At 45.6% G+C, this 26,169-nt stretch overlaps 1 protein-coding gene across 1 annotated transcript in view; it reads right to left on the reverse strand.

Moving 5' to 3' along the window:
• Positions 1 to 26,169, reverse strand: part of SLC6A11 (solute carrier family 6 member 11) — a 126,711-nt gene that overhangs the window by 52,282 nt on the left and 48,260 nt on the right. Inside the window, exon 6 of the mRNA XM_036079875.2 lies at positions 14,584 to 14,718. Within this exon, the coding sequence (XP_035935768.1) occupies positions 14,584 to 14,718 (135 nt within the window). The remainder of the gene's footprint in view (positions 1 to 14,583; positions 14,719 to 26,169) is intronic.

A 26,169-nucleotide genomic window follows, 5' to 3' on the forward strand; every position in this document is an offset into this window, starting at 1 on the left:
CAGGGATCTCAATTGTTGAGAGTGGCTGGACTCCTTTAAAGAAAAACATGCTTAAGGAGATATCTGCACACAAATGTTTCTAACAGCTTTATTCATAATTGCCCAACTTGGAAGTATCCACGACATCAATCAATAAATGAAAGAATAAACAAATATGGTACATCTTGCTGATGGACTATTTTTCAGTGTTAAAAAGAAATGAGCTGTCAAGCCACAAAAAGACATGCATAAACCTAAAATGCTTATTACTAGGTGAAAGAGGCCAATCTGAAAAGGCTACATGCTGTACAACATTCTGGAAAAGGCAAAACTATGGAGACAGTAAAAAGATCAGTGGTTGCCAGAGGTTCAGGGAAGGAAGGAAGAATGAATAGGTGGAGCACAGGGGATGTTTAGGGCACTGAAGCTATTCTGTATGATACTGTAATGGTAGATACATGGTAGATACATTATGCACTTTTCAAAACCCACAGAGTGAACAACACAAAGAATGAACCTGAATGTAAACTATGGTTAATAACAATGTCTCAAGATTTTCTCATCAGTTGTAACAAATGCACCACACTAATATAAGAGTTAAATAACAGGGGAAACCAGAACAGGGGTGAGGAGGTATATGGGAATTCTCTGTAGTATCTGCTTAATTTTTTTGTAAAGCCAAAACTGCTTTTAGAAAGTTTATTAATTAAAAAAGAACACGGTTAGCACACAAAATTTTATGTCCAGTTGTGGGGTGGGGGGCCCAAAAACCCTCCCCAATGAAAAACCCCTGTCCTAGAAAACGCCACTCATCCACATACTCCACCCCACTCCCACAGAGCCCAGCAAATGTCCAGCAAGAGTAGATACTTTGCACATTTCTGCTGATTCATCTAAAAAGCAAAGGCCTAGCCAGCACAATGCCTGGTATGCAGCAGGTGCTCAATACTTGCTGGATGAATAAACATAAGGCTGGAATTCTAAACAAAACAAAACAAAAAACAGCCTAAGAATCCTTGGAGATAGGCTCATGGTCACTCCTCTCCTGTGCTGGTACAGCTGGGGTCATGACCGTTCATTGCCCCCTCTGGCCCCCACTGCGGCCACTCCTGGTGACATCTCTCTCTCCCTATGAGAATGTAAAATCCTCAAGAACAACAGCACTGCCCAATTCACCCCTCATGCTCCCAGTACATGGTCAGACCTGGCAGACAGCAGGCGCATCTTCAGCGTTTGCCGACATCTCTCTCAAATGAGCCCCATGTCTCTTTCCTCTGCAGCACCTCCTGGGCTTCTGGAAGTAGCCCGAAGAATTCAAACAATGGCACTAACTCCAACCACATCTGCCCATAAATTCATGACATCACAATTGGAGGGCCACTTTTTGGGTCCCCTATGATGCTGCAAAGCCCCCACTGTCCTTGGCAGACAGACTTCCTTCTTGCTTTACTCTGTCCTCCCACTCCAAAATCAAGGTCATTTGACACGTGTCCACTTCTTTCCTCACCTCCAAACTCACTCTATTTTCTTTCTCTTTTTATGCCCCTAGAGAAGTTCACATGGTGCTGATTCATTTAATCTTACTATGTCTACAAGGGGGGCGGATGAGTAAAAGATTGGATGTTGAGGCTTACAAGAGAGGAAACTGAGGCCCAGAGAGGGTGAGTGCCTGCTTAAGGTCACACAATGAGGTGAGTGAGAGGCAGGCATTCAAATGCAGCTCTGTCTGACTCTAAAAGTCTGCTGCCAAGGTCTACTGAGCCCCTCCTGTCTAAGCAATCTTCTGAAGTGACAGCTCTGTACATGCCAATCAACCTCTTGCCCAGAAACTTTCAACAGCTCCCTCCTGGCCAGCGAATGAAGTCCTAAACTCTTTGGGCTTCGCATTCAAGGTTCCCAGTGAGGGGCCTCAGTCTGCTGTCTCAATCTTATTTCTTATGATAGCCTGCAACAAAACCTGTCCTTTGGCACACTGAGTTACTGACCATTCCCTTCATATATGCAGACTTTCCTCCTTCTGGTCTTCGCTTATCTCCAAACAGCCTTCTTTTCCCCATCCTTCAAGGATCCAGTCGAAGGCTATATGTTTCATAAAATCTCCAAAGGATGTATAATTGGGAATAATTTTGTTCTCCTGTGTGCAGTCCTTTATCTGAGCCACTATATGGCATCCACCCACCCACCCATCTAGTATTGACTGGGGGTCTAACATGCGCCAGGCTGTGTGACAGGTGCTGGGGAATCCACGGTGCACTAAGTTCTTTGCTTACATGGAGCTACATTCTAACAGGGGGAGGCTAACAGTGAACATATCAACCAACACATGAGACTGCTTCAGACAGCCATCAGCCCTGTGAATAAAAGAAAACAGGGGTTTGATGAAAGTCATGGGGTTTAGTGGGGGTGTTTGAGCTCAAGTGGCCAGAGGTGACCTGACTTTGGAGCTCAGATTTGCAGGGCAAGAAGGAGCAGGCCGTGAGAGAACAGTGATCCAGATAGGCAGGGTCTGTGGTAGGAAAGAGCCTAGAATGCCCAACGCCCTGTGGGAGATGGAACAAGGCCAACAACGGCCATGGTGAGCAGTCTGGATGTTAATCCTAGTGCAAAGGGAAGCCGATGGGGGTGCTGTAAGCAGGAGAGTCAGACCTCTGCTTCTGGTCATGACTGAGTGACTGGTATCAGACTAGCCCTCCTCCATAAGCAACCATCAAAGCAGACAAAATAGAGGAGGCAACTGTTTCAGGCATTGAATAACATGCAGGCCAAGACTACTATTCCTAAGAGATGGGAACTTCCAAGGGGGTTTTGCCCAGCATTCCACCTGGGGACAATTTCTTGACCACAGCACAGAGGGCTAGAGTCCAAGTAGAACACACAGTCTCACCAGGCCAAGGAGGCAGGGCCAGACTGCGGGACAGCTGAAATAGTTATAATCTATAATGTGGGGCACCAGAAAGGGGGATCTGTACAGAGTAGGGCCCCAGATGTCCATGTGGAGGTCCCCTGTGAGGCTGTGGCTGACAGCTGAGCTATAAACGTCCAGGGTGAGCCCATCCAAGGCCAGATAGTGCTACTAGGGGTTGAGAGTGTAACAGAGACACTAGATTTGGATGAGGGGCGGGGGAGGAAGAGCAGGGCTGGGAGACTGGAGATCCTGCCTACAAGAGTGGAAAAGAGATCTGGTCAACACCAAGTATTCAGCCTTGGCACCTGGCTGAGACACAGAACAACCTCCACTTAGGAGCAAGAACCATGCCTCCAGGCAAGGTTTCTCCACCATGGCATTATGGATATTTTGAGTCCCATAATTCTTTGTTGTAGGGGCTGTCCTATGTAATGGATGTATGTTTAGTAGCATCCCTGGTCTCTTCTCACTAGATGCCAGTAGCTCCCACGGCAGTGACAACTAACACTTTCCAAACATTGCCAAATGTCTCCTGGGAAGCAAAATTTCCCTGGTTGAGAACCACTGCTCTAGGGTAAGAACTACACAGAACTACTTTAGACCCATCCTAACAATGCCTAAAGCAGAGCCCTGACAAGCCCTACAGAAGACACAGAGCTTAGAATCTAAGTCCCACTGAGTCCAATTAAGTTAGAGTATCTTAAGAAACAGCTTGGGATTTCCACATATCTGCACAAAGAAAACATGAAGTTGAGTCTACATAAGTTTAAGGTGTCAGCCAGTAATTGAAATACCTATTCAAATAAAACCAACACTCTTCAGAGGAAAATAACAGAATCCAGAGCATCTACAATATAGTATCCACAATATTCAACTACAATCAATCAAATACTACCAGGCATGGAAAAAGGATATGAGATTTAACAAAGACTTTAAAGTAGCTATTATAAACACATTCAAGGAATTATAGCACAACACACTTAAAGAACAATGCCAGGAAGTTACATAATCCATAATCCCCTTTTTCAAAGCTCCCTCAGTCTGCAGGGTGAGGAAGGGAATAGTGGTAAGGGGCAGGGAGCCCACCTTGGAGGCTACTCTATTAGCCCAGAGGAGGCTGGTTTGTCTGTCAGTTGTTTGAGCTGCACTTAAATTAGTATGTTCAACCCTGGTAGATACTCTCAAAGTGGGGCACAAATTGGGGCAGATGAATCAAGAGAGAAAAAGCAAATGAAAGAATGAATGCATGTCTCAACATTGGGAACCAGGTGAGCTGGACAGTTGTTCCAAAGTGGAGGTGAAAGGTTTCTTTGTAGGTGGGGCCAATCAGAAACTGATCAGGTTACTACAGAGGGGATTCCTGCACTGGGTGGGGACTAAACCCACCTAATGCTAGATACTAGGATTCTTGCAAAGTAGTCATGTAGGTCTGGGATGCTCAAAGATGCCAGAGCCAGGATTGGCAGCCCAGGGCTGCAGAGTAAGAGCAAGGCCAAAAAAATCAGATACGACAAAGGGTTTCAGGATTGCATCCTTTACATGATGAAGTCAGAGTCACCTGGGTTCATGTGCTATCTCTGCTAGTAGAAGGCAAGTGCCTTAACTTCTTGGAGCCTCAGTCCCCCATCTGAAAAACCTTTAGGACAAAGATTTTAAAACTCTCATGACCTTAAGAGAGAACTTTTCTTAGGGCAATAGGACCTTAGGTCCTATTTTACAGGTCATAAGAATTTAAGGTACTTATATATAGGACTTAGTGCCTGGGTCTAGAAAATAATAATTTTCAGTAAGTATTTGCTGATTCAGTGAATAGGATGAATTAAATGACAAGTTTGTGAAGCACAGTACCTGTCAGAGAATCAGCCTTCAAGAAACAATAACTAGTATTACTCTTATGTGTACCTAAGCAGTTCTTCAACCACTGAGAATATAGATTAATAAGGGGCTGCTGAAACAGCTCAGAATTAAAATTCACAAAACCTCCTCTTGAGTAAACCTGTGGCTGAAAAGATTTAATGAGGAGCCCCAACGATGCACAGAATCTCTGTGGAGTATATCAGAATTCTGATTCCACAGACTAGCAACTCTTAAGGAATTTCAAGCAGTCAAGAAAAGAGGAAATGCTCACTACCTTTCTTTCAGTGTGTGGGTTAGATCAGCAATGTGTCTCTAATTCTTGAGTTCACCTGTGTCAGGTGAATTCCAACCCCAGTAACTCCCTTCACCACTGTTATCGCTGACTTAATTATGTGTGTCTCCCAAAAGACTGTCATCTTTTTGAAGACAAGAATTATGTCATCTGATTCTGTATCCCCAATGCCTGGTACTTAGGAGACAACAAATGAATGCTGGTAGAACAGTGACCCTAGCCCAGAATCAAATATACCAAAAAGAAACCTTGATTGATTTTCAGTCTCAAGGAATAGCTCTCATGTTCAGTGAGTTTTGCAATATTTTCAAAACGTATCCAACATCTGTATGTCAGTGTCGTTATTTACATTTTGGTTTCAAAGTCCAGCAGCCAAGAGGCCCATTTTTCCTTGGATCATTTGGAACCAGAGTACACTGCCACCAGGTGGCAGCAATTCCATGGGCACATCCATAAGGTTCATCAGGTAAGGTTTTAAATGAAGGTCTTGTTTTCCTTGATTTGTCCTCGTGGGGTGGGCAGGTGGAGTAGATTTCTAGTGTTCTGAGATGCTCTCACTGTTTGGACATCCTTCTACCCCACCTCCAGAACTTGGACACCTTAGCCGCAGACTCCAGTTCCCTCCATAGAAGAGACTGACTTGGGGGACGTGTGCACACCCTGGGAAAGCAGACCCCACGATTTGGATCTGTGACAGGCCTTTCTGTTCTTGCCCTGAAAACACACACTTGAAACACAATGAAGAGTGAGAGTGGCAGGAATCTGGGGCAAGGAAAATGTGATTTCCTGCAAGAGCCCCTCCATTCCCCAAAGACTGAAAAGAGAGAAAATAAAAATTTGAGGGGGAAAAAAACGGAGTGGAAGCACTCCACACTTCAGAGAGAACACAGGGCTGACAGTGAAGACAAATAGATGTTTAGAAAGTTATAAGAGACCACGGAATGCAAATTGCCAGAGGACAAAGAAGGCAAGCTGCTGGGTTGCTTCAAGTTCTTGATGAGAAACTTTATTTACTGGGTTCACAATAAAGGCGCTCGGTTCCGAGTTCAAAGCCTCCCCCTTGGGCTGTGGGGCTACGACTCATCCTGTCCAGAGCCAGTGACATAGAGGCAAATGAATAACACTGCTGGTGTCCCCAGAGCCCTACTGCACGCCAGACCCTGGGCTGGGTACCAAAAATGAGAACTAGAAGTGCTTTTGCAATCATGTGCACACTTACTTCACAGCAACCCTGTGTGGTGGGTATTCTTACCCCAACAGACAGGTGAGAACCCCGAGTCCCAAAAAGTAAAGGAACAGCCTAAAGGATACCAAGCTGGTCAATGGCAATAGAGTGACTCCAATTTCCTTTCCTGGAAACGAGATTCCACTGCACTACAAATCCTGTCTCTGGAGAGCTTACCCATTACTGCAACACATGTTAGGTCACCCTAACACAGAGTCACATAGGCTCCTCCCGAAACTGTCCATCCCTGCCTGCCTGCCTTCAATTCCTTCCTTCCTTCAATTCTTTCCTTCCATCCTTCCTTCCTTCCAAAAAATATTGACTGAGCTCTTAATGTTGGCAGGCACTCTTTCCAGGGGTGGGAGATCCAATAGTGAACGTAACAGATTCATCCTCTGCCCTCCTGGCGCTAACATTCTAGTGAGGGGAGGATGGCGACACAAAATGAAAGGTGTCTTAGATGTTGGCAGGTGTCATGGCAAAAACCAAAAGTGGGGGGTGGACAGGACGTGCAGGGTGGGAGTGAAGGACAGTGTGCTTTTAAACAAGGTGGTCAGGAAGCTCTCACAGAGACTACAACAGTAGGGTGCACAGCCCTTTAGACCTTAAAACAACTTCCATGACTCTCTCTCTAGACCTCATAGTTATTCCATGAAGAAGGTGTTCTTGGCTCCCAGGCTCCCCACAGCTGAGCTCTCTTTATATGCTTTCTGGAATTCTCTTGCTCAATGGCTGGGGAGACAGAAGGAGGGGGCCACTGTGAATGCATCTGCCTGTCCAGATCAACACTTCATCAAGTCTTCATGCAGAATGCCACACAAGCCCAGAGGGGCCAAGGGCACTCCTTGAAAGGATTTTTCCCTTGTATAAGGCCCCAGGGAGCTGAGGTCCCAAGCACTGCACCAGTCAGGAACCCTGTGTTCCTTTAGAAATGTAAATGACACCGCAAACAGGCATGTCTTGAACACCTTGTAAGCAGCAGGGACGGGAGCTGGAGACCAGGGCTGGAATTCATGCAGATCCTGGATCACGGAAAGGCCCCACCTCCTTGTCACTCTGGTCAGGATGTGGGCTGCAGGGAGCAAGAGTGTCCTATGGGGCAGAAGGCACCCCAAGTGTTGTTTTCCTTCTGTGGGTCATTGCCTGTCCTACCCGGCTGACCTGCACGGGCACCCGAACTTCACGAAGCCCCAAACGTGTTCCCAGAGAAGTAAAGCTCTGATGATAACCTGCAAGCCTCACAGCTATTACTGGAGCGCTGGGACAGGGCTGGCCCTTCCGGCTGCAGGACAAAGAAGGCAAGTGGGGGTTCCATCTAGTGCCCGGGGCATCAGCCATCAGCCCTCCCGTGAAGCCCCTACCCACGTAAGCCCCTGGGAAGCAAAAGAGGGAAAGTGGCGGCATGGATGCAGCTACTCTAGGTCTGCCTCAGTGTGTAAAAGGTATGACTTATTCCCATGCTTTGGCACGAGGACCATCACCAAAAACAAGGTGCATGTTCTTCTCAACAGACCAAAGGAAGGATGAAAAGCTCTGATCTCCTCCAACCCCCTTCCTTCTTATAGGGAGGGAAACCCACCCAGTCAAGGACCGGTGAGGCTCTACCCTCTTCCACCAGACTGTGGGCTCCTTGGGGACAAGGGTGGGGGAGCTCTTATTCATTCTATATACTGGATATCTGGCATAGGTAGACATGCAGTAAATATCAGTGGGATCAACTAAGGAGCAGCTTTGCTGGGATCTGGCAACAGGTGAGTGGTACACAGGATCCATGTTGTGATCCCTGCCCTCATGGAGCTGGCAGCCTAGGGAGGACTCCCAGGAAGTGCTCATTTCACCCCTGCTAGCCCTCAGTCCACCTAAGAGCACCTCCCACACTTCTGGGAATGGCTAGAGCAGTTCAGGGAACCAATGCGGCTCTGAGGCTGGAGACCTGAACGTGTCCGGCAGCCGCCCCTCTGACCAGCCCCCGTCCCTGGGGCTCACCTCCTCCATCCCCTCTCCTTCCCATTTGTTTACCCACAAGAGACATTTTCGTAGCTCCAGCATCAACCCTTTAGTCCCTGGTAGCTGCAGGAAGCCTGAACACTGCAACTTCTAGATCATCCCGAAGAAACACGGGTGTTCACACCCCTCGACAACCCAAACCACCAGGCCTTTCTGGAAACTTTTCTTCCTGGTGCAGTCTGAGGTGCAAATGGGAAACTGAGTCAGGATCATTACTCAGAAAAACAAACACTTCTGGACTTGATAAAAGGAGAAAACTACCAAGAGACTGAGCCTTTTTCTGATCTCCTGATTAAATGTTTCCAGCCGATAGCTCTCCTGACCTACTTTCTCTAATTTTGAGAGCCATGCCTCAGTTGTTTTGAGCGGGACCATGTGGCTACCTAAAGTCCTAACACTACTGCAGGATGATTCTCCAGCCCTGGCTCTGTCCCAAACTTCAGCCTACCATCTTCCTCTGGTACTATTTTTGCCAAGTCCATGTTCATTCTAGTATTTATTGAATAGCTGCTTGTAAATTAACCTTGTTCCTTATCACATACAGGTATGTGTGTGAGTGAGTGTACATAAATACACTCTAGCAATAATAACTATGAAGTCATGATTTAGACCTTAAAACAACTTCCATGACTCTCTCTAGACCTCATAGTTATTCCATGAAGAAGGTGTTCTTGGCTCCCAGGCTCCCCACAGCTGAGCTCTCTTTACATGCTTTCAGGAATTCTCTTGCTCAATGGCTGGGGAGTAGTTGATGTAGTTGACTGATGTCCCAGGTTTTTTTTTCTAACGCACATGAAAAAATAAATACATATCTATAAAAAGAAAAAAACATTCTTCCACTGACTGGGTCATTGTACTTCAACTTCACAATCATCTGATGGGGCAGGAACTACAACCTGGAGGCCTCATTCTAGGGAAGAGGGGACTTGGCCCCAGAGAGGGAGGAGCCTTGCTAGAGGCCACACTACCAGTAACCAGTAACAGGAGAGCAGGAATTGAAACCGGGGCCTTCCTGACGATGAACCTGGGGTGTGCACAAATGGTAATGCTTGGGGGGGATGTGGATCTGTTGTTTTCTTCTTCAGACCTCACCTTCCTTCATTTAGTATTCTCTTGCCCAAAACCCAGGAACCCTGGGCTCTAAATCCTAGTTGGGCCACTGAGCTGCTCTGTGGCCACAGGCAAGTAGCTCAGCCTCTCTGATCTGGATCTGTGATTCTACCGACCCACTCACAGGCTGCCTTCCCTCCGCACAATGAAATAAACCTGTGTGATGTGCTAGCCTCCAAAGTCTGAAGAGTTGTCAAGACTCCTCCACAGAGTCAGGTTTGCTGTACACCCCACCACCAAACTTTCAGCCCCCTGAAGCAGACAAAAAGCAGGCTCCGGGCTCTCCTGCCTTCCTTTTCAGCTGTGTTGGGCCCTTCCTGCAATATACCTCAGCTTCCAGAAAGCACTAGCTACATGGAGTTTTGTTTACCCTTCCATCTTGTAGTCACTATCCTTACCTCTGTCCCAGACAGTTACTCTCACTGTTGCTTTTGGGGGCATACACACACAAACATACACATTTCCTTGCCATCACTGATGGAGGATCAAAAAGCGTAACTCTCAGATCTGGTGAGCTGGAGGTTTTTAGAATTTTAGCTAAAGCAATAGAACCTTTCTTCAAAAATCAAAATAGCTTTGGCTCTTATAGTCATTCAGCAAACATTTACTGAGCACCTATTATGTACCAGGCACTGAGCTAACTAGGGACTAGAGACACAGCGGTGGACAAGGCAGATAAAGCCCTTGCTTCCAAGCTGTCTTCTCTGGGAGGCCCTTCCTGGACACCACCATGCTGGAAACTTCAGCCCTCTCTCAAGCCATCCCCTTGCCACTCTGTACTTGGTCTCCATGGGTCTTGTCACCATTTAATGGACTGCATATTTTATTTTTACTTCTGTTTTCTGCCTTCTTCCTTGACTAGCATATAAATGTCATAGGGAAGGTGTCATTGTTTTGTCCACTGTCTACTACTATATCCCTGACACCTAAAATAATCTCTGATACAGAGTAGGCACTTAGTAAATATCTGCTAAGCAAATGCATGGGTGTAAAGTGAATCATACATGTAATACATACATATATGTATGTACATACATAAATATTTCATTGTAAATATGATAAGTGCTTTGGAAAATAAGTATGAAATCCTAGGGGCTGCATGGTTGGCAGCTGGGAAAGACTTGCCTGAAAACGTGATGTTTAAACTGAGTCTTAAAGTACGAGTGGATGTCGGACAAGATGGGGAAGGAGGATCTGGGGAAGAAAGAGGGAGCGTCCTCAGCAGAAAAACAGCATGTGCAAAGGTCCCAAGGCAGAAAGAAGGCCAGTATCTGGAATGAACTGAGAGAGGGGGAGCGGGGCGGGGGGGAATGCAACAAGGAGGCAGTTCAAGGAAGCCCTTGTAGGCCCTTCCATTTGGATCTTATTCCAAAGACCACAGGGAATCCCAGAAACGATTTAAGCAAAGAGGTGTCTGTCAGATTTATATTTCAAAAAGGTCACTCTGCTGCTGCATGAGAGTGGCCTACAGGGGTCAAGAGACTTTTCTGGAAGACCAGTTAGGAGGCTTCTGTCAAGTGGGAGATCTTGGTGTCTGGACCAGGCTGGTGGGAGCAGAGGTAGAGAGCAACGTGGATGGAGTGGGGGGTCAGGTGGAGGTCAGAGGCCATCAACTCTCCCCTTACAGGCATCTGAGGGTTCTGCAGCTCAAGGTTAGTAGCTTTTTCTAGAAAAGACCAAATAGTAAATATTATAGGTTTTGCAGGTGTACAGGAAAGTTACCACAGTCAGCGTGATGTTGCTGTCCAAAAGGGCCTGCTGGCAAGAATGGCTCTTGACTGGTGTCTGGGAACTTAGCTAAGATGTTCCCCCTGGTACTAAGTCACACAGTCGTTTTGGATGTCTGGGGCACTGAATTCTGCTGTGCCAGCCTGCCTGGACTGCTTGTACAAGCAATGCAACTTACAGTGAGCACCTGCTTTCCTTCTGAAGGTCGGGAGTTCTGGGGACTGTGTGATCGACCACATGGCCCGAAAGTATCTGTGCACTTAATAAAACTTCCCCATTGGGACACCTGGGTGGCTCAGTCGGTTAAGTGTCTAACTTCAGCTCAGGTCATGATCCCAGGGTCCTGGGATTGAGTCCCACAATGGCCTCTTTGCTCAGTGGGGAGCCTGCTTCTCCCTCTGCCTGCTCTGCCTGCCGCTCCCCCTGCTTGTGCTCTCTGACAAATAAATAAATAAAAATTTTAAAAATCCATCCATCCATCCATCCATCCATCCATCAATCAATCTTCCCCATTAAAAACCCGATTCCTGAGCAATCTCCTCTGGGCAGAAATACTGCCCACATTCTGCTGCATTTCAATGCTGCAAGAAGGAATATGTTCTGTGTGTCTCCTCCTGGCAGAATGCCATGGGAAGCCTATGCATGGATTCCTCCAGACTCTATCTGATGATGGAAATAAACCATATTCAAGAGGGCAATTGCTCTGAGTCCTTTGAGTCCTTCTAGTGAATCACTCAGTGTGTGTGGGGTCTTGGCACCCTCGACACAAGGGGTCATACGGTTTCTGTCTCAGCTACTCCACACTGTCTCTGAGTTATGCCTCTGGGCAGCTACAAACAATTTGTGAAAAAATAAGTAACATGGCTGTGTTCCAATAAGACTTTATTTATTAAAAAAAGGGCAGAGGGTGGAATCTGGTCTGTAAGTCAGTTTGTCAACCCATGTTCACAGAAAATGCAGGATTCTCTGAATCTAGTTTGAAACTGCTGACTGAATTCAACCTTTTCATGTCATTAGTGGGAAAACTGAGGCCCAGAAAGGGGAAGAAAGAAGGAAGTTGTCCAAGGTCACTCAGGATCAGCAGCAGAGCCAGAGGAAGACCAGGTCCAGACTGTTGGCCCAATGTGCTGGCCATGACTCCAAGTGGCCATTTCACAGAATAGCCTTGCAGGTAAGTGCTGACCTGGAAGCCAAGGCCTAAGAGGACAGAGATGGCAGGAGACTGGGATGACGAGGGCAGGCAGTGTGAATGGTGGACTGTCTGGCTTCACCTCTGCTCTGTGTGTGGGTGTGAGTTTGTGGTGCATATGTGTATACATGTAGATAGGGCTCTATGGTCATAGGTGTTGGCTGAGTTTTCCCAAACTTTTCTAATCATCAGAATCCTCTGCAGCTTTCTAATAATATAGATGTGCAGGTGCCATCCCATACTCCCTGAAATTGTACTTTTAACATGTTCCAAGGTGTTCCGATGATCGTTAGGATTAGAAACTGCAGGTGATGCTCAGAATCTCTTGACTGACCTTGAGGACCAGGATAAAGAAACCCGCGAGTAGAGGAAAGAACAAGAAATCTGTCCTGGGTCAAGAATTTGTGGATCTAACAAAAATGCACAGACCAGTGATTCTGGAAATAGGTTTTCCAAAACTGATTCTCCAACTGAGCCTTTGCCATCCTAGGTTGGAGTTGGTGAGGCCAACAGTCAGGAGCTCATTTCCTTCTTCCTAGGGATTCTGCTTGCAATTCAGGATGCCGCCTCAGGTGCCTGGTGGTGCCTTGAGCCTCGGGGCCCCTCACAGCACAGCAAACTGAGACAGAAATGAGTACACATTGCCACTCCACCATGGACCTTAATCAGTGTAATGAGGTACAGCTGAGCTGCAGTAACTCACCCTCCATAAACCTTTCCATCCAAGTCCTCCTAACAGGGTTGGCTGGAAGACACAGACAGCACACTTGGAATTTCTTGCAGGCTCATCTTCTATGAATGCAGATTCTACATTATAATGCATGATCCACTGTGTTTGTTTTAGTAGAAATATGGGTGCTTCTATGTTCATCATGGCATTATTTACAATAGCCAAATTATGGAGGCAGCCCAAGTGTCCATGGATAGGTAAATGGATAAAGAAGATATGGTGTATAGACACAATGGAATATTATTCAGTCATAAAAAAGAATGAAATCTTTGTAACAACATTGATGGACCTAAGGTATTATGCTAAAGGAAATTAGAGAAAGACGAATACTGTATTTCGCTTATATGTGGAATCTTAAAAAAAAAAATGAACAAAACAAAATAGAACCAGACTCCTAAATACAGAGAACAATGTGGTGGTTGCTAGAGGGGTAGGTGAAAGAGGGGAAGGGGATTAAGAGGTACAAACTTCCAGTTATAAAATAAATAAGTCACAGGGATACAAGGTACACTATATGGAATATAGTTAATAATATATAACAACTTTGTATGGTGACAGACGGTAGCTAGATTTATCATGGTGATCACCTCATAACATATAAAAATGCTGAATCACCATGTTGTACACCAGAAACTAACGTAACATTATATATCAACTAAACTTCAATCAAAAGAAAAAAACGGATGTCTCCTCATCCATCAAATGTCTTTGAGCACATTATCAGACACACTGGAATTACCTGGTGGCCTTTAGAAGATACTGATACCTAGGACCCACCCCCAGAAAGTTTAATTAAATTGGTCTGGGTTGTGTTCTGGGATTTGGGATTTTTCAAGTTCCCAGGAGCTTCTAACAAGTAGTGAGGCTGAGCACTCCTGGGCCTGCAAGATAGATGTTTGTTTTCATCTCTTGTCTCATGTACCCCCAGGCATACCACCACCACCCACTTAGAGAAGTTTAGGTATAAACAGTCACTACCCGTGATGTACGACAGCCAATGCCTTCCTGGAGACAACTAACAGGTGAGCCAATTTTCACCAATTATCTTCTTTCTGTGAGCTACACCCACAAGGAAAATCAATCACCAACACAGACCCAGTTCCTCTGGCTGAGATGCATGGCTGCAGGGATCTGTGATCTTAGGTGGGAGGAAAAGTGTATTTTTACTTTCACTTACCTCTGAAATTTAGCACTTCTTCAATTATGAATGCAGACAACAAACTATAGTATTGTTAGCAGCAGAAATCCCAGATACTTCCAAATCACAGTATCGGTATCTCCCAAACGTCATTTATGCTCATCACTACTTTGAAACCATGAAAATTATCAGACCTTGGATCTTGCTATTTGATGTATTGATAAACAAGCACATATATTATTACCATGTCACAAATTTGTTTTTTGTTAATGTTAATTATCATTGAAAATTATTACTGTGAGAAGGGGTCCACAGGTTTCCATGTGCTCAGCCAGCTGTTGAGCCCCCCTGGTTAGCCTCAGAGGCCCACGGAGGTCTTCCGAGGGGTGACAGGCAACTGGGCATTGAGCAAGCAGCTCTTACCTGTGGGTCGGAGAGCCGGGAGAGGTCGGGGTACAAGTAGAACTTGATGCCTTCGGAGGCCCCGGGCAACGTGACCCCTCGGATCAGCAGGATCAGAAGCATGACATACGGAAATGTTGCAGTGACGTACACAACCTGCCCAGGGGAGGAGAGGAAAGAATCAAGAAGGGGTGACGGTGGGGGGCCATGTGGCAGGCTCCTAACTTCTGGCCTGGAGCAAAGGACTTCCCAGTGCAGCGAATCATGAACCCCTGACACGGTTTCTTCTCCCACCTCATCTCTCACCACTGACCCCTCATTCAGTCATTTGTGACTACACCCCACAGAAGGAAATACACAGGATATCAAAATCCCATACACATAGAGCTGAAACAGGATGTTTCACAAAATACTCACTCTTCCATGTGTGATGCACTCAATATTTTCTATCATCTTCTATTTCATTTTTTTTTTTTAAAAAGCTGGTCATGACTCTCTAAGTTCAGGTCACAATTCACCAATGGGCCACCATCCACATTTTTGAAAGACACTGCTCTTAATTAAAATCAAGTTTTCACAGCCAAGAATATGATAGAAAAGTGCAGGAGAGGAGTCAGGGAGGGAAGCTGTCAGGGACAAGAAAGACCCAGTGTATGCCAGGAATCATTTCAGCTTGCTGTACCTGGAGGCAGGTGATTGGACCCAGTGAACCTGGGCAGCCCTTTCAGCCCACAGATTCCGTGCAAGAAGCAAAATCTCCCCTGGGTTTCTTCATACAAGAACTGTTTACAAGGAAACAGCAACACCTTCTAGACTCTGGGAGTTCCTGTCTTGGGGCCACACCTTCTCCTGAGGTCCATTTAGGACTCGGTGTCCCCTCCAGCTCTGATTTTTTCTCCTTTGTCACATTCTCTTCTGTAATAACTTGGTCATATCCTCTCAGTGGGGCCTGCCTGTTCCATCTGTTTAGATCAGCAACTTGTCAACATTTGGGAGCCATGGACACTTCTGAGGATCTGAGGACAGCTACAGACTCTCTGCCCTTCCCCGAAAGGTGCCCAGACACAGATATGTGTCCAGCTTTTGGACTGGTTCAGAGACTCCGATTGCCCCAGTCAAGGACCCACGGTCTTAATTCTTCTAGTGGAAACCTTTCTCAACCCAGGGTTTCTTTTACCAGCGGTCCAGTCCTTCACTCAGGTTGTGCATTTATTCCTTTACTCACTCATCCACCTACTCACTCACTCACTCAGTTACATACCCGAAACACTCCTACATACCAAGCGCTGAGCTAGACTCTGGAATATACAAATGAGAATGAGTCTTGAATGGAAGTTTCTGCTTCAAGAGGCTTCCCCACTGGTAGAAAAGATAGACATGTAGGTAAGTAGACCATGCATTACGTAATCAGGGGGAGTATAAAGGATGGAGGAGCTCAGAGTAACTAATTACAGGGGCACTCAGGAAGGGCTTCTCCAAGGAGGCGATCCAGGTATTGGCCCATAAAGGATAAGCAGAAGTTCAGGACATGGGAAATGGGGACAGAGGGAAGAAGAGAATAAAACCCTGCTAAAATGCCAGTCTTGACATGTGACAATAGAAATAGCTACATTTAGGGGCACCTAGGTGGCTCAGTTGGTTAAGTGTCTGCCTTTGGCTCAGGTCATGATCCCAGGATTCTGGGATCGAGCCCGTGGGCTCCCTGCTCAGCAGGGAGCCTGCTTCTCCCTCTCCCTCTGCCCCTCCCTGCACTCCACCTCCGCTCAGACTCTTTCTCACTCTCTCTATCTCAAATAAATAAATAAAAATCTTAAAAAAAAGAAATAGCTACATTTATACAGCATTTCCTCTTGGATTTTTTTCCTCATATTATTTTATTCTCATATAAATTAACATCTTAGAAAAATGAAATAGAAACACTAAATACAGGGGGCACCTGGGTGGCTCAGTTGGTTAAGTGGCTGCCTTTGGCTCAGGTCATGTTCCCAGGGTCCTGGGATGGAGACATATGTCAGGTTCCCTGCTCAGTGGGGAGCCTGCTTCTCCCTCTCCCTCTGCCTGCTGCTCCCCCTGCTTGTGCTCTCTCATTCTGTCAAATAAATAAATTTTAAAAAATCTTTTAAAAAAGAAATATTAAATACACTATGACACACAGCAATCCTTGTGTTAACTGCCCTATTATTTCATTGAAGAATGCTCGTATGTGCACTAGAGGGACTGAAGGGGACGGGAACACAACAAAACAATAACAAAAAAAAAATTACCATTTCTCTGCACTTAACCTGTAAACTAAAAGGTAAGAGGCCATACTTTACATAAATGCAAACGTAAGTCATTCGGTTGGCAAGTGGCAAAGCAGGGATCTAAACCCAATCCTCAAACACAAGAAATGAGAACCAGCAGAGGGTGGTGTCATCAGGTCCTGCTCACATCTGGAGGGCTGGATTGTTTCATCCAGACATTATCCTTAAACCTACAATGCCGGCACCATCCTCAGCCTGCTCACAGTCCTGCTCCAGCCACTTCAGCGTCCTGCTTCCAGATCAACAATCGGCTCCACGGACATGCCATGCAGTCGTTTCAATCTCTTGCTGTGATATATTATGTAATCCAGAAAAGGTGAATGCGAGTCAGATATGTAAGAACAAGGGCCAGTGGCTGATAATAACAGTAAAAAATTAGAGGCCACCTATCAATAGGATTGATGGTTCTTGCCCAGAGGGGTAGCTGTGCTATGCTCTCCATTTCCCTTAGCCTGGTAGGCATAATCTATCATGATTCCTCAGCATTTCATATAAATTCTGGATTCTCTTCCTTCAAAATGAACCTCCACACCTCAGCCAACCAGCTTGTATCTATGAAAAGTCAAGGAGGGGAGCTAAAATCTATTGCTTTTAATTGCATACTTTCCACTTTTGTCTCTGTGGTATGGCAGAAGATTAATTATTCAGAATGCCCAGGTTCTGAGTGATATTTCTGTCTTAACCCCCAATGCTCATAAAATTTAAGAGAAAGAATGTTACCATGTAAAATAGAAGAACAACTGAAAATCATAGGACTTTATCCTTACTGTACGGGACCACCTCGATGTGACTAAACTTGTTGGTTATGCTCTTCCTGGTCTGTTTTTTGGTTTTTTTTTTAAGATTTTATTTATTTGTCAGAGAGAGAGAGAGAGCACAAGCAGGGGCTGCGGCAGGCAGAGCAGGCAGAGGGAGAAGCAGACCCCCCCCCCCCGCAAGCAAGGAGCCCGATGTGGAACTCGATCCCAGAACCCTGGGATCATGACCTGAGCCGAAGGCAGATGCTTAACCGACTGAGCCACCCAGGCGTCTCTCCGCCTGGTCTGTTTTGAGTGCACTGAGCCACCAGGGTATCATTAAGGGGTCACTTATAACCTGGCCAAATGCGCCCTCACCGTGCCCTCAGCAATGCACATAGCAGACTGTTCCTCAAGGTCCACACTGGCCTGACTTATTAAATGGCTAATGATTGTTTTGAAGTAATCCCATTGATTAGAGTTCTAAATGCATGTTCTGCTTCTACATTACATTGAGGAGAACTACACTCCCTCCACTGAGATCTGCACCTTCATTTTTACACTTTTTAAAATAAAACCATAAGGGAAAGAAAATATTCAGATGAACTGCCCAAAGACCACAGTGCAGACAATGACTTAGGCTGCCAAAATGAAACCACTGGCTGGCAGGCGTTAGCTAGAAAAAATCCCTTTGTGAGCTGAGGTTTGAGAGCCTTGAGCAGGGAACAAAAGGTGGTTTAGGGGCATCATTATGTAATGGACACAAGTGGAGAATGGTATGAAAGTTGAAAATGCAATGCTGAGGACAGCCTGTATCTGACACTGGTCCCAGTTCTCCCAACAGCCCCTTCTAACCCTCAGCTATACTAGACACTTAGACATCATCTTTGATTTTTCCTGAGAACAGCCATAGACTGTCCAAACAAACCAGGTCTTGTCATTAAGAGATTGCACCTAAATGGCATGCACGCTGCCACAATCCCTCCTGTGCTCATGGCAGACATCACCAATTAATCACAACACTCTCTGCAGCTAAGCCTGGATGCAGCTAAACCTCAGGACCCTCCACAATACTCTAGGGAGCCTCCATAATCAGCTGGGAAGAAACCCACTATCTGCTACCCTTGCTCTAGCCCATTTTTCTTTGATGCATTCACAGTGTCCCGCAGGCCCTTAGTCCCGGTCCCTAGAGTGGTAAGACCCAGATCTCGTGCTCAAAGAAAGAACTGCCAAATGTGCATGTCTGAATGACATTCCTGGGATCATGACACCCACTGAGTAGTATGAAACAGGAAAAGGAGGCTAGAGAGATGGGCTGGAAGGTTCTTTGTGGATGATTTCAGCCATCTGGCTCTGACAGTGGGGTTGCAGCTCAGTCTCTAAGGATAAGCAGGAATGGGAGACGCTGAGTCCACCAAGGAAGATGTAGAACTAGCCAATAGTGTGGAAATGGGCTGAGAATACTGTCTCCCAGGCTGTCCTCCAGGTGTTCAAACTGGAGTCTGCCTCCACTTTTTCCCCAGCTGCTTCCACATTCAATCAGTGGCATGAAGTCCTGCCAACTTGATCTCCAACTATATTCTGACATGACACCCCCTCTTCAGCCCCATCACCAAGGCCTTTGGTCATCTTTCTTCTCGGTCAGGTGACAGCCCCACACTATCCACGCTGCAGCTTGGGTTTCAAAACTATGAATCCAGCATGTGTCTTCCTGCTCTCCCCAGCCTCACATTCAAGGTTGTAGGATATAGTGCAAAGAGTTGGGCTTTGAGTCAGATGACCCTGCATTCAAATCTTGGCTCTGCCCTGATTTGCTGTGTGACTTGACTAGTCTCCATCCTTCCTCCAACCACTCTGTCCTCTGCTGTGCCAGGTTCCTCACCCTCGGGGAGCATGCCAGCCTCCCTCAGGCCTCCTTGTCTTTTCATGCCCCCTTTTATCTGTAACATCCAGCCCTAGGTGTTCATCCTGGGTATGTCTGAATCCCCAGAAGGCTAGGACTCCTCCAAGTCAGGGACCCTGCCTTCCAGGTACAATATCATTTTCCCACCTACTTTATATGTCAGGCAGCCGAGGCCCAGAGGGGTTGATGAAGCACAGTAGCCCCCCCTTATCTACAGGGGATATGTTCCAAGACCCCCACTGGATGCCTGAAATCACAGGTAATACAGAATGTTCTATATACTATGTTTTTTTCCTATATGTCCATACCTATGGTAAAGTTTAATTTATAAATTAGGCACAGTCAGGTGAAAAACAATAACTGAGAATAAATTAGAATAATTATAATAATATACTGCAATAAAAGTTACATAAATGTGGTCTCTCTCTTCCAAATATCCCACTGTACTGTACATCACAAGAAGGATACTGTGACATGATAAAATGCCCCGTGATGAGAAATGAGGGGAATGACGCAGGCCTTGTGACACAGCATCAGGCTAGTATTGGCCTTCTGACATCAGAAGGAGGATCATCTGCTTCCAGTGAGGAACTGAAACGGCAAAAAGCGAAACCATGAATAAGGGGGGACTACCGTACCTCAGTCTCACCTCAGGACCCACCCTCTTAACCAAGAAGTCATGCCATCCGCCCACCTATTGTTGAGGGGCCAAAGTGCCACCTCCTCCCTGACTCCCTACCCCATCTGCGTCCCCATCACTCCAGCGCCCTTGGAGCACCTCTAGCGGCTCTCCATCAGCTGCTTTATCGCCTTGTAAGCTTCAGATTTCTAAAACATAAGCTCCTTGAGGAAAGGAAGTTTTGTCTTTTACTTTCCCTGCTGTACCCAGGATAGCATAAGGTACGTAAAACATGCTCAATAAATATTTGGTGAAAGGATAAACAAGTAAGCAGGCTGAGATTGGGATCCTGAGGTTAGACTGCAGGGCTTCAGAACACCACTGTGTGCTTTGTCTGTACGAAATGCTAGGTCCATAAAACGGGATTCAGAAAATTGAATCTGATTTTTTAAAAAGACTATTTGAGAGAGAGAGAGAGCACATGCATGCATGTGAGCAAGCGGGAGGAGAGGCAGAGGGACAGGGAGAGCAAGAATCGCAAGCAGGCTTCCCGCTGAATCCCACGACCCTGAGATGGTGACCTGAGCCGAAATCAAGAAGTGGATGCTTAACCAACTGAGCCAGCCAGATGCCCCTGAATCTGATTTTAAGAGGAGTGTTTCTAAGTAAAGAAATAAGAGATTTGGCTGCAAATGACAGATCAGTCCAGATAGAGAGGGCAAGAAAGTTCAGGTACAAGGTACTCCACAGCAAAGGTCATCACTTTCAAGATGCCTGAGGCTACAGGATTCTCTGGATGAGCCAAGCAGGGCTCAGGCATTATGCTAAATTATGCAGTGTTTGGTGATGGGCACAATAAGTCACTGACAAGGTACCATCAAGTCTGGCTGCTCCTGGCTGCTGCCAGCAATGGCTTAGACCCAGAGAGGTGGGTGTGGGAGAAGGAGGGTCTAATCTGTCAGACCTCTGAGGCCCCTGAAATGAGGTTCCTGCCCCAAGCACATCCCTTGGTTAAGGAAGAGTTTTTTTTTACTATTGTTTAATTTCCTTTCAGCAGGTCAAGTCCTCCTGAATATAAAGGTTAGCACAATTGGTGGTAATTATACTGTATCCTGTTTTAATTGACTCTAATTGCTCATTTGCATTCCAATACTGGAATTGTGGGGCATTCCCCCTACTTCCAGGACACAGCTATTTATTTCATAGCAGGGAGATTGTCTGATCATTGGGAACATGACAAAGGTTGCAGAAAGGCTGCCCCTCCCTAAATTTTCCAGGATAATAGGGTAAATTGGAAAACTGAGCCTTGTTCAAAAGGCTTTGGGAAAGCAGGGTGGTGTGGGGGCAAGGGCAGAGAACCACAGGGTCAGAAGATCCAATAAAATAAGCGGCTTGGGCAAGTTCCATACCCTCTCTGGGATGGTATTTTACCATCTACAAGAGGCAGGGGTGAACTAATCCAAGCTTCAATCACTCTTACCATTTTTCCCAATTCTTTTTTTTTTTTTTTTTTGCCATATACATGTATTCCTTTGTACTATTTATATTTTCTAGAATTCAATATTCTCTCTTATGTTCAATAAATATATGTAATGGAAAAACTGAATTACCACCATAAACAGAAAACCATTATCTCTAACCACAAATATAGAAGATAAATGCAAAAATAAATACAATGAGAATAAAGTGTGATTAAATTTTAGCCAAAGGCTCCGAGTCTGAGCTGTGTTTTATATTTGTTCAAAAGCAAGAGTGGCAAGTGTCAGGGAGGTGCTAAAAGATAAAGCAGCTTACTGCACCTTTTGCCTTAAGCAACATGAAAAAGGACTATTATCTCATTATATGATTGGATGTTCTTTACTACGGGTTCATGTATCACTAAAATCATCCTGTGGACTTCCAGTAGGAAGAACACCTCCCATACTTGTGGAAAAGATCAGATGGATGATTGCTGGGGTCCTTCCCAGCAACCACAGTGTTTTCTAGAACAGTTCATAGTTAACCACAGCCCTTGCAAAGGACCAGAATTCCTTAGAGCTATCCAAGGTCCTGACACTAATTTAGGCTGAACCTTCTGAGAGCCAGCTACCCAGGGCCTTAGAAGAGGTTGCTGTTAATTGAGCACCACTGGGTGCCAAAGATGTGTCATATAGTACCTCTAACTGATATTCATGCCACTTGAATGGGTTCTATCCCCATTTTGCAAACAAAAACAAACAAACCCCCGCCCAAAACAACAACAACAAAATCCCTTGAGAATTAAAGAAAGAAGTGGCTTGCTCCAGTCACAGAACTATAAGAGATCGGAAGTCAGCTCTCTCCACCACACATGCTGTGCTCCACGCCACACACCTGACCAGACATACCTTCCTGTTTTCAACTCCTGTTTCTTCTTCTGTCTGTCCTACACTTCAAAGGTCCAAACAAACAAGGGTCCAGCTTGCTTTACTTTTTTGGCAGCAACTCATCATAGCCCACTACCCCAGCATGGGAAACACTGTATTAGTCCAGTCCTCCCCGACTTCCCCTCTGGATGGGCTTGCCTCTGTGTGTAGGGCACATATGCCCATTACATATGGCTGGAAAGCACAGGACTAAAATCCAATCCTTAGAGAATGTGTTTTGAATATCAACATATTTTCGCCAGCTCTGGTTTTTGAGAGAAAACTACCTGAATTCCTAGGTAGGAACACCAGAGCAGGCACCAAATAGTCTGGTATAACCTCCCCTGAGATGTTACTGATCTCTGGGAACAAGGTGCTAGGAGAATGTGAATCCAAAGAAGGGACATCACCATGGGCATATCTTGCCTCTTCACCCTTTTTAGAGGCATTATTCTTTAGACCATTCTAACAGAAATAGGAAATGAAGAAAAAACGTTCTGTTTTAAGCAACCAACTTCTAAATACGTGGAAGGAGTCATGTTTCACAAGAAAAGAGTGAAGATATTCACTATTCGAGGAGATGATGGTATTTCAGCAATGCAGAAATATTTCCATGGGAAGCTGAAGTTATAATTTTTATGTAACAATACATGGTATATCATTATCTATGAAAGTTAGTCTATGTGTGGAGCCTAAAATAATATACCAAAACACCAGCCAGCCTTGGGATCCGTGCTTCAGGGCATCATCCAGATCTAGGTTGAGGAGGGAGAGAGGGACAGGATTAGGGCTGGAGGCAGCAAGCAGGGTGGGAGGACCTGGTTCTAGTCCCCATTCTACCATGGTCGCAGAGACCACAAGCCCCATTTCAAGATTCATTTTCCCCCACTCTATGGTAACAAAACTCCTGATTTTTGACTGGATCCACGGCTCCCTAGAATAAAGACAACATTTCCCAGATTCCCTTGCAGCTAGGTGTGGCCACGTGACTACCTTATGGCCAATGAGATACACATGAAGGTGTTTTGTACAACTTCCAAGTTGTGTTCTTAAAGGGTAGGGCTATATTCTATCCTTCCCTTCTTCCCTTCCCACAGGCTGGAATGAAGACCAAGCAGTGAGCCATCTTCAACCATGGAAATGAGGGCAACACCCAAAGGAAGGTAGAGCAATGGAACAGAAACAGTCTGGGTCCCTGACAGTAGGCAGGTTACACCTGGACTATAATGGGAGGGAGAAAAGCGGTCTTGTTTCCATTACTGCTCTTTGAAGTCTCCATTGTGAAGAGTCAAACATGTAACTGAAATATCTAACCACTGATTGCCTCTGTGATCTGGGATAGGTCCTGTTCCTGCTCTAAGTCTGTATCATTTTTCTTAAATGACCGTACTAGCCCAAATGATCCACACTATTCCTTTCTACTCAGAATGAAGAGAAGATTCATTCAGGATCCTCATCCTGAGGATCCTGAAGGTGGACTCTTCAGAGCAACCATCCTTCTACACCTGGAATCAACCAGGAATGCAACCAATACAGTCAGGAAGTCTTCAGAAAGATCCAGTTAGTAAAATTAAAAGAGCAGTTAGAACAGACCTGTCAAAGAGATCACCATTTCTGATAAGCCACTGTTTCAACCTTCTCTGTCACAGTTTAGAATGAGCTCGGCAGGGTGAGTAGCCAAATAAGGTGTGAACCCCACTATCAAGTACAAAGGTGCATACATGGGTTAGAAGGTCTCTGAGGTCTTCCTGAGCCTCCATCCTCTTCATGTGTGAAATGAGGATAATGCCTATTTCAAAGATTGGTGTGAGAATTTGAGATCACCACGCAAAGCACCTGACACACAGACGCTGCTCAATAATTGGAAGGATTGTGATTGCTTTTGCTGGCCATCACAGGGTCAATAAGCAATGGCCCTCCAGCTCAGTGAGTGAGTAGCCTTGGCCAGCAGAGAACAACATATATGGGAGGGTTCGAGAATATAAACAGAGAGGCTGGAGTCATCCCTGTCTCAGCTGTAAGGCGGGACAGGAGAGTGGCTCCTGAAAATCCTTATGGGATCCTCTCACTATCAATGGGAATGAATAGCAATGTGGTGGCAGCAGAAGGCTGGTGTAAAGAGATGGAAAATCTGGGTGAATAGGACCAGAGATAAGAAAAACATCAGGACAGAAGGGAAGTGTACCTAGCCATTCCAAGGAGGTGCTGGAGCAAGACTCTGGAAGGAAGGCTAAAGGGTAGCAGGAGTAAGCCAAAGTGGCCATTATAAGGTGAGAATCCTCTGGAGTCCTGACTGCAGCCAATAGCTGTGGCAGCTGAAGGGGCCAGGCTGCAGATAGTACTTAGATGGAATGGAAGGAATTACACCAGGATAAAACCCCATAAGACCAAGTTCCAAATTAAAAGAACTGAAGTGACTCTGCGATGAAGGGAAGGATGGGCCCCAGCTGTGTCATCACGGGGATGAAGCCTGCCCTGTTAAAGGGGGGAGCCAGACTTTCAGGAAGAAGCCAAGGACAATAAGCATCACCAACCTTCATGAGGCTTCAAGAACCCAGTGAGGAAGGAGCATGGGGGCTCCCCACTAATGGGTATGTGGTTGTTTGGGGATCAGGTGCAGCTTATGTGGGAAAACTTGCTGAGACTTCTCAGATTCTGACCCCAAAATGCCACTGCCAGCCCTGATAGGTTATGAAGGAAAGGTCAGATCAACAAGGCATCTTCAGGGGTTGGTGCATTGTGGGTAAGGCACCGAACATCTTAGGAATGGTGTTACTCTTTCTTCTTGCTGATAGTTGGGACCATAAAGATCATCTACACCCATGGACTGTTCCAACCTGGAGATCCCATGGCTTTATTATTTACTAATCAGGAGCATGCTGGTTGGAGCAGAAAGCTTAAGAGGGAAAAGTGCTCTATTTAGGAGAAATGGAAGATTAGGAGGTCCCTAATAATGATGGGACAAACATTGTTGGTTCTACATGCTTTCTTCTTATGTTATCCAGTGCTCTAAGGTGGAAACCATTATCATTCCCCTTACACAGAAGTGGAAACTGAGACACCCGAAGCTGAGTATTTGGCCCATAGTTACACCCTTAGAAAAAGGCAGGATTCAGGCTCAGATCTGTGTGACTCCAAAGCCAGCACTCAACCACTACACAGCCCCACAGGGAATTCAAGTGTCCCTGTAATCCAACCAGCTTCATCTCACACATCTCCCTGTGTTCCCCAAACAAACCCTGCACTTTCATGCATGTAAGCCTTTGCTTTTTTCATTCCCTTCACCTGGAAGGTCCTTTTCCCCTTTTCTAGTTAACAAAATCATGTCAACTTTTGAGAGTGGTCAATTAGTATCTTCCAGGAATCATCATTAGGACACAGGATGAAATGCTTCTTCTGTAGCCTACACCACACTGGGCAGTACAACATACAGATAAGGGGATCAGCCTTGACCACAGAATAAACAAGTTCAAATCCAGCCTCCAGCACTTTCTATGTACATGATTGACTTTTGGCAAGTTATTGTCTTTCTAGGTCTTGATATTTTCTTCTATAAAATGGGGATAACAATATAGCCAATTATAACTCAATCCCTTTGAGCCTTGGATTCTTAAATCTATGGGATATGGATAATAGTTCCCACCTCTTACGGTGAAGGGTG

Source organism: Halichoerus grypus, chromosome 1 (assembly GCF_964656455.1).
Source record: "Halichoerus grypus chromosome 1, mHalGry1.hap1.1, whole genome shotgun sequence".
NCBI classification, from domain to species: Eukaryota; Metazoa; Chordata; class Mammalia; order Carnivora; family Phocidae; genus Halichoerus; species Halichoerus grypus.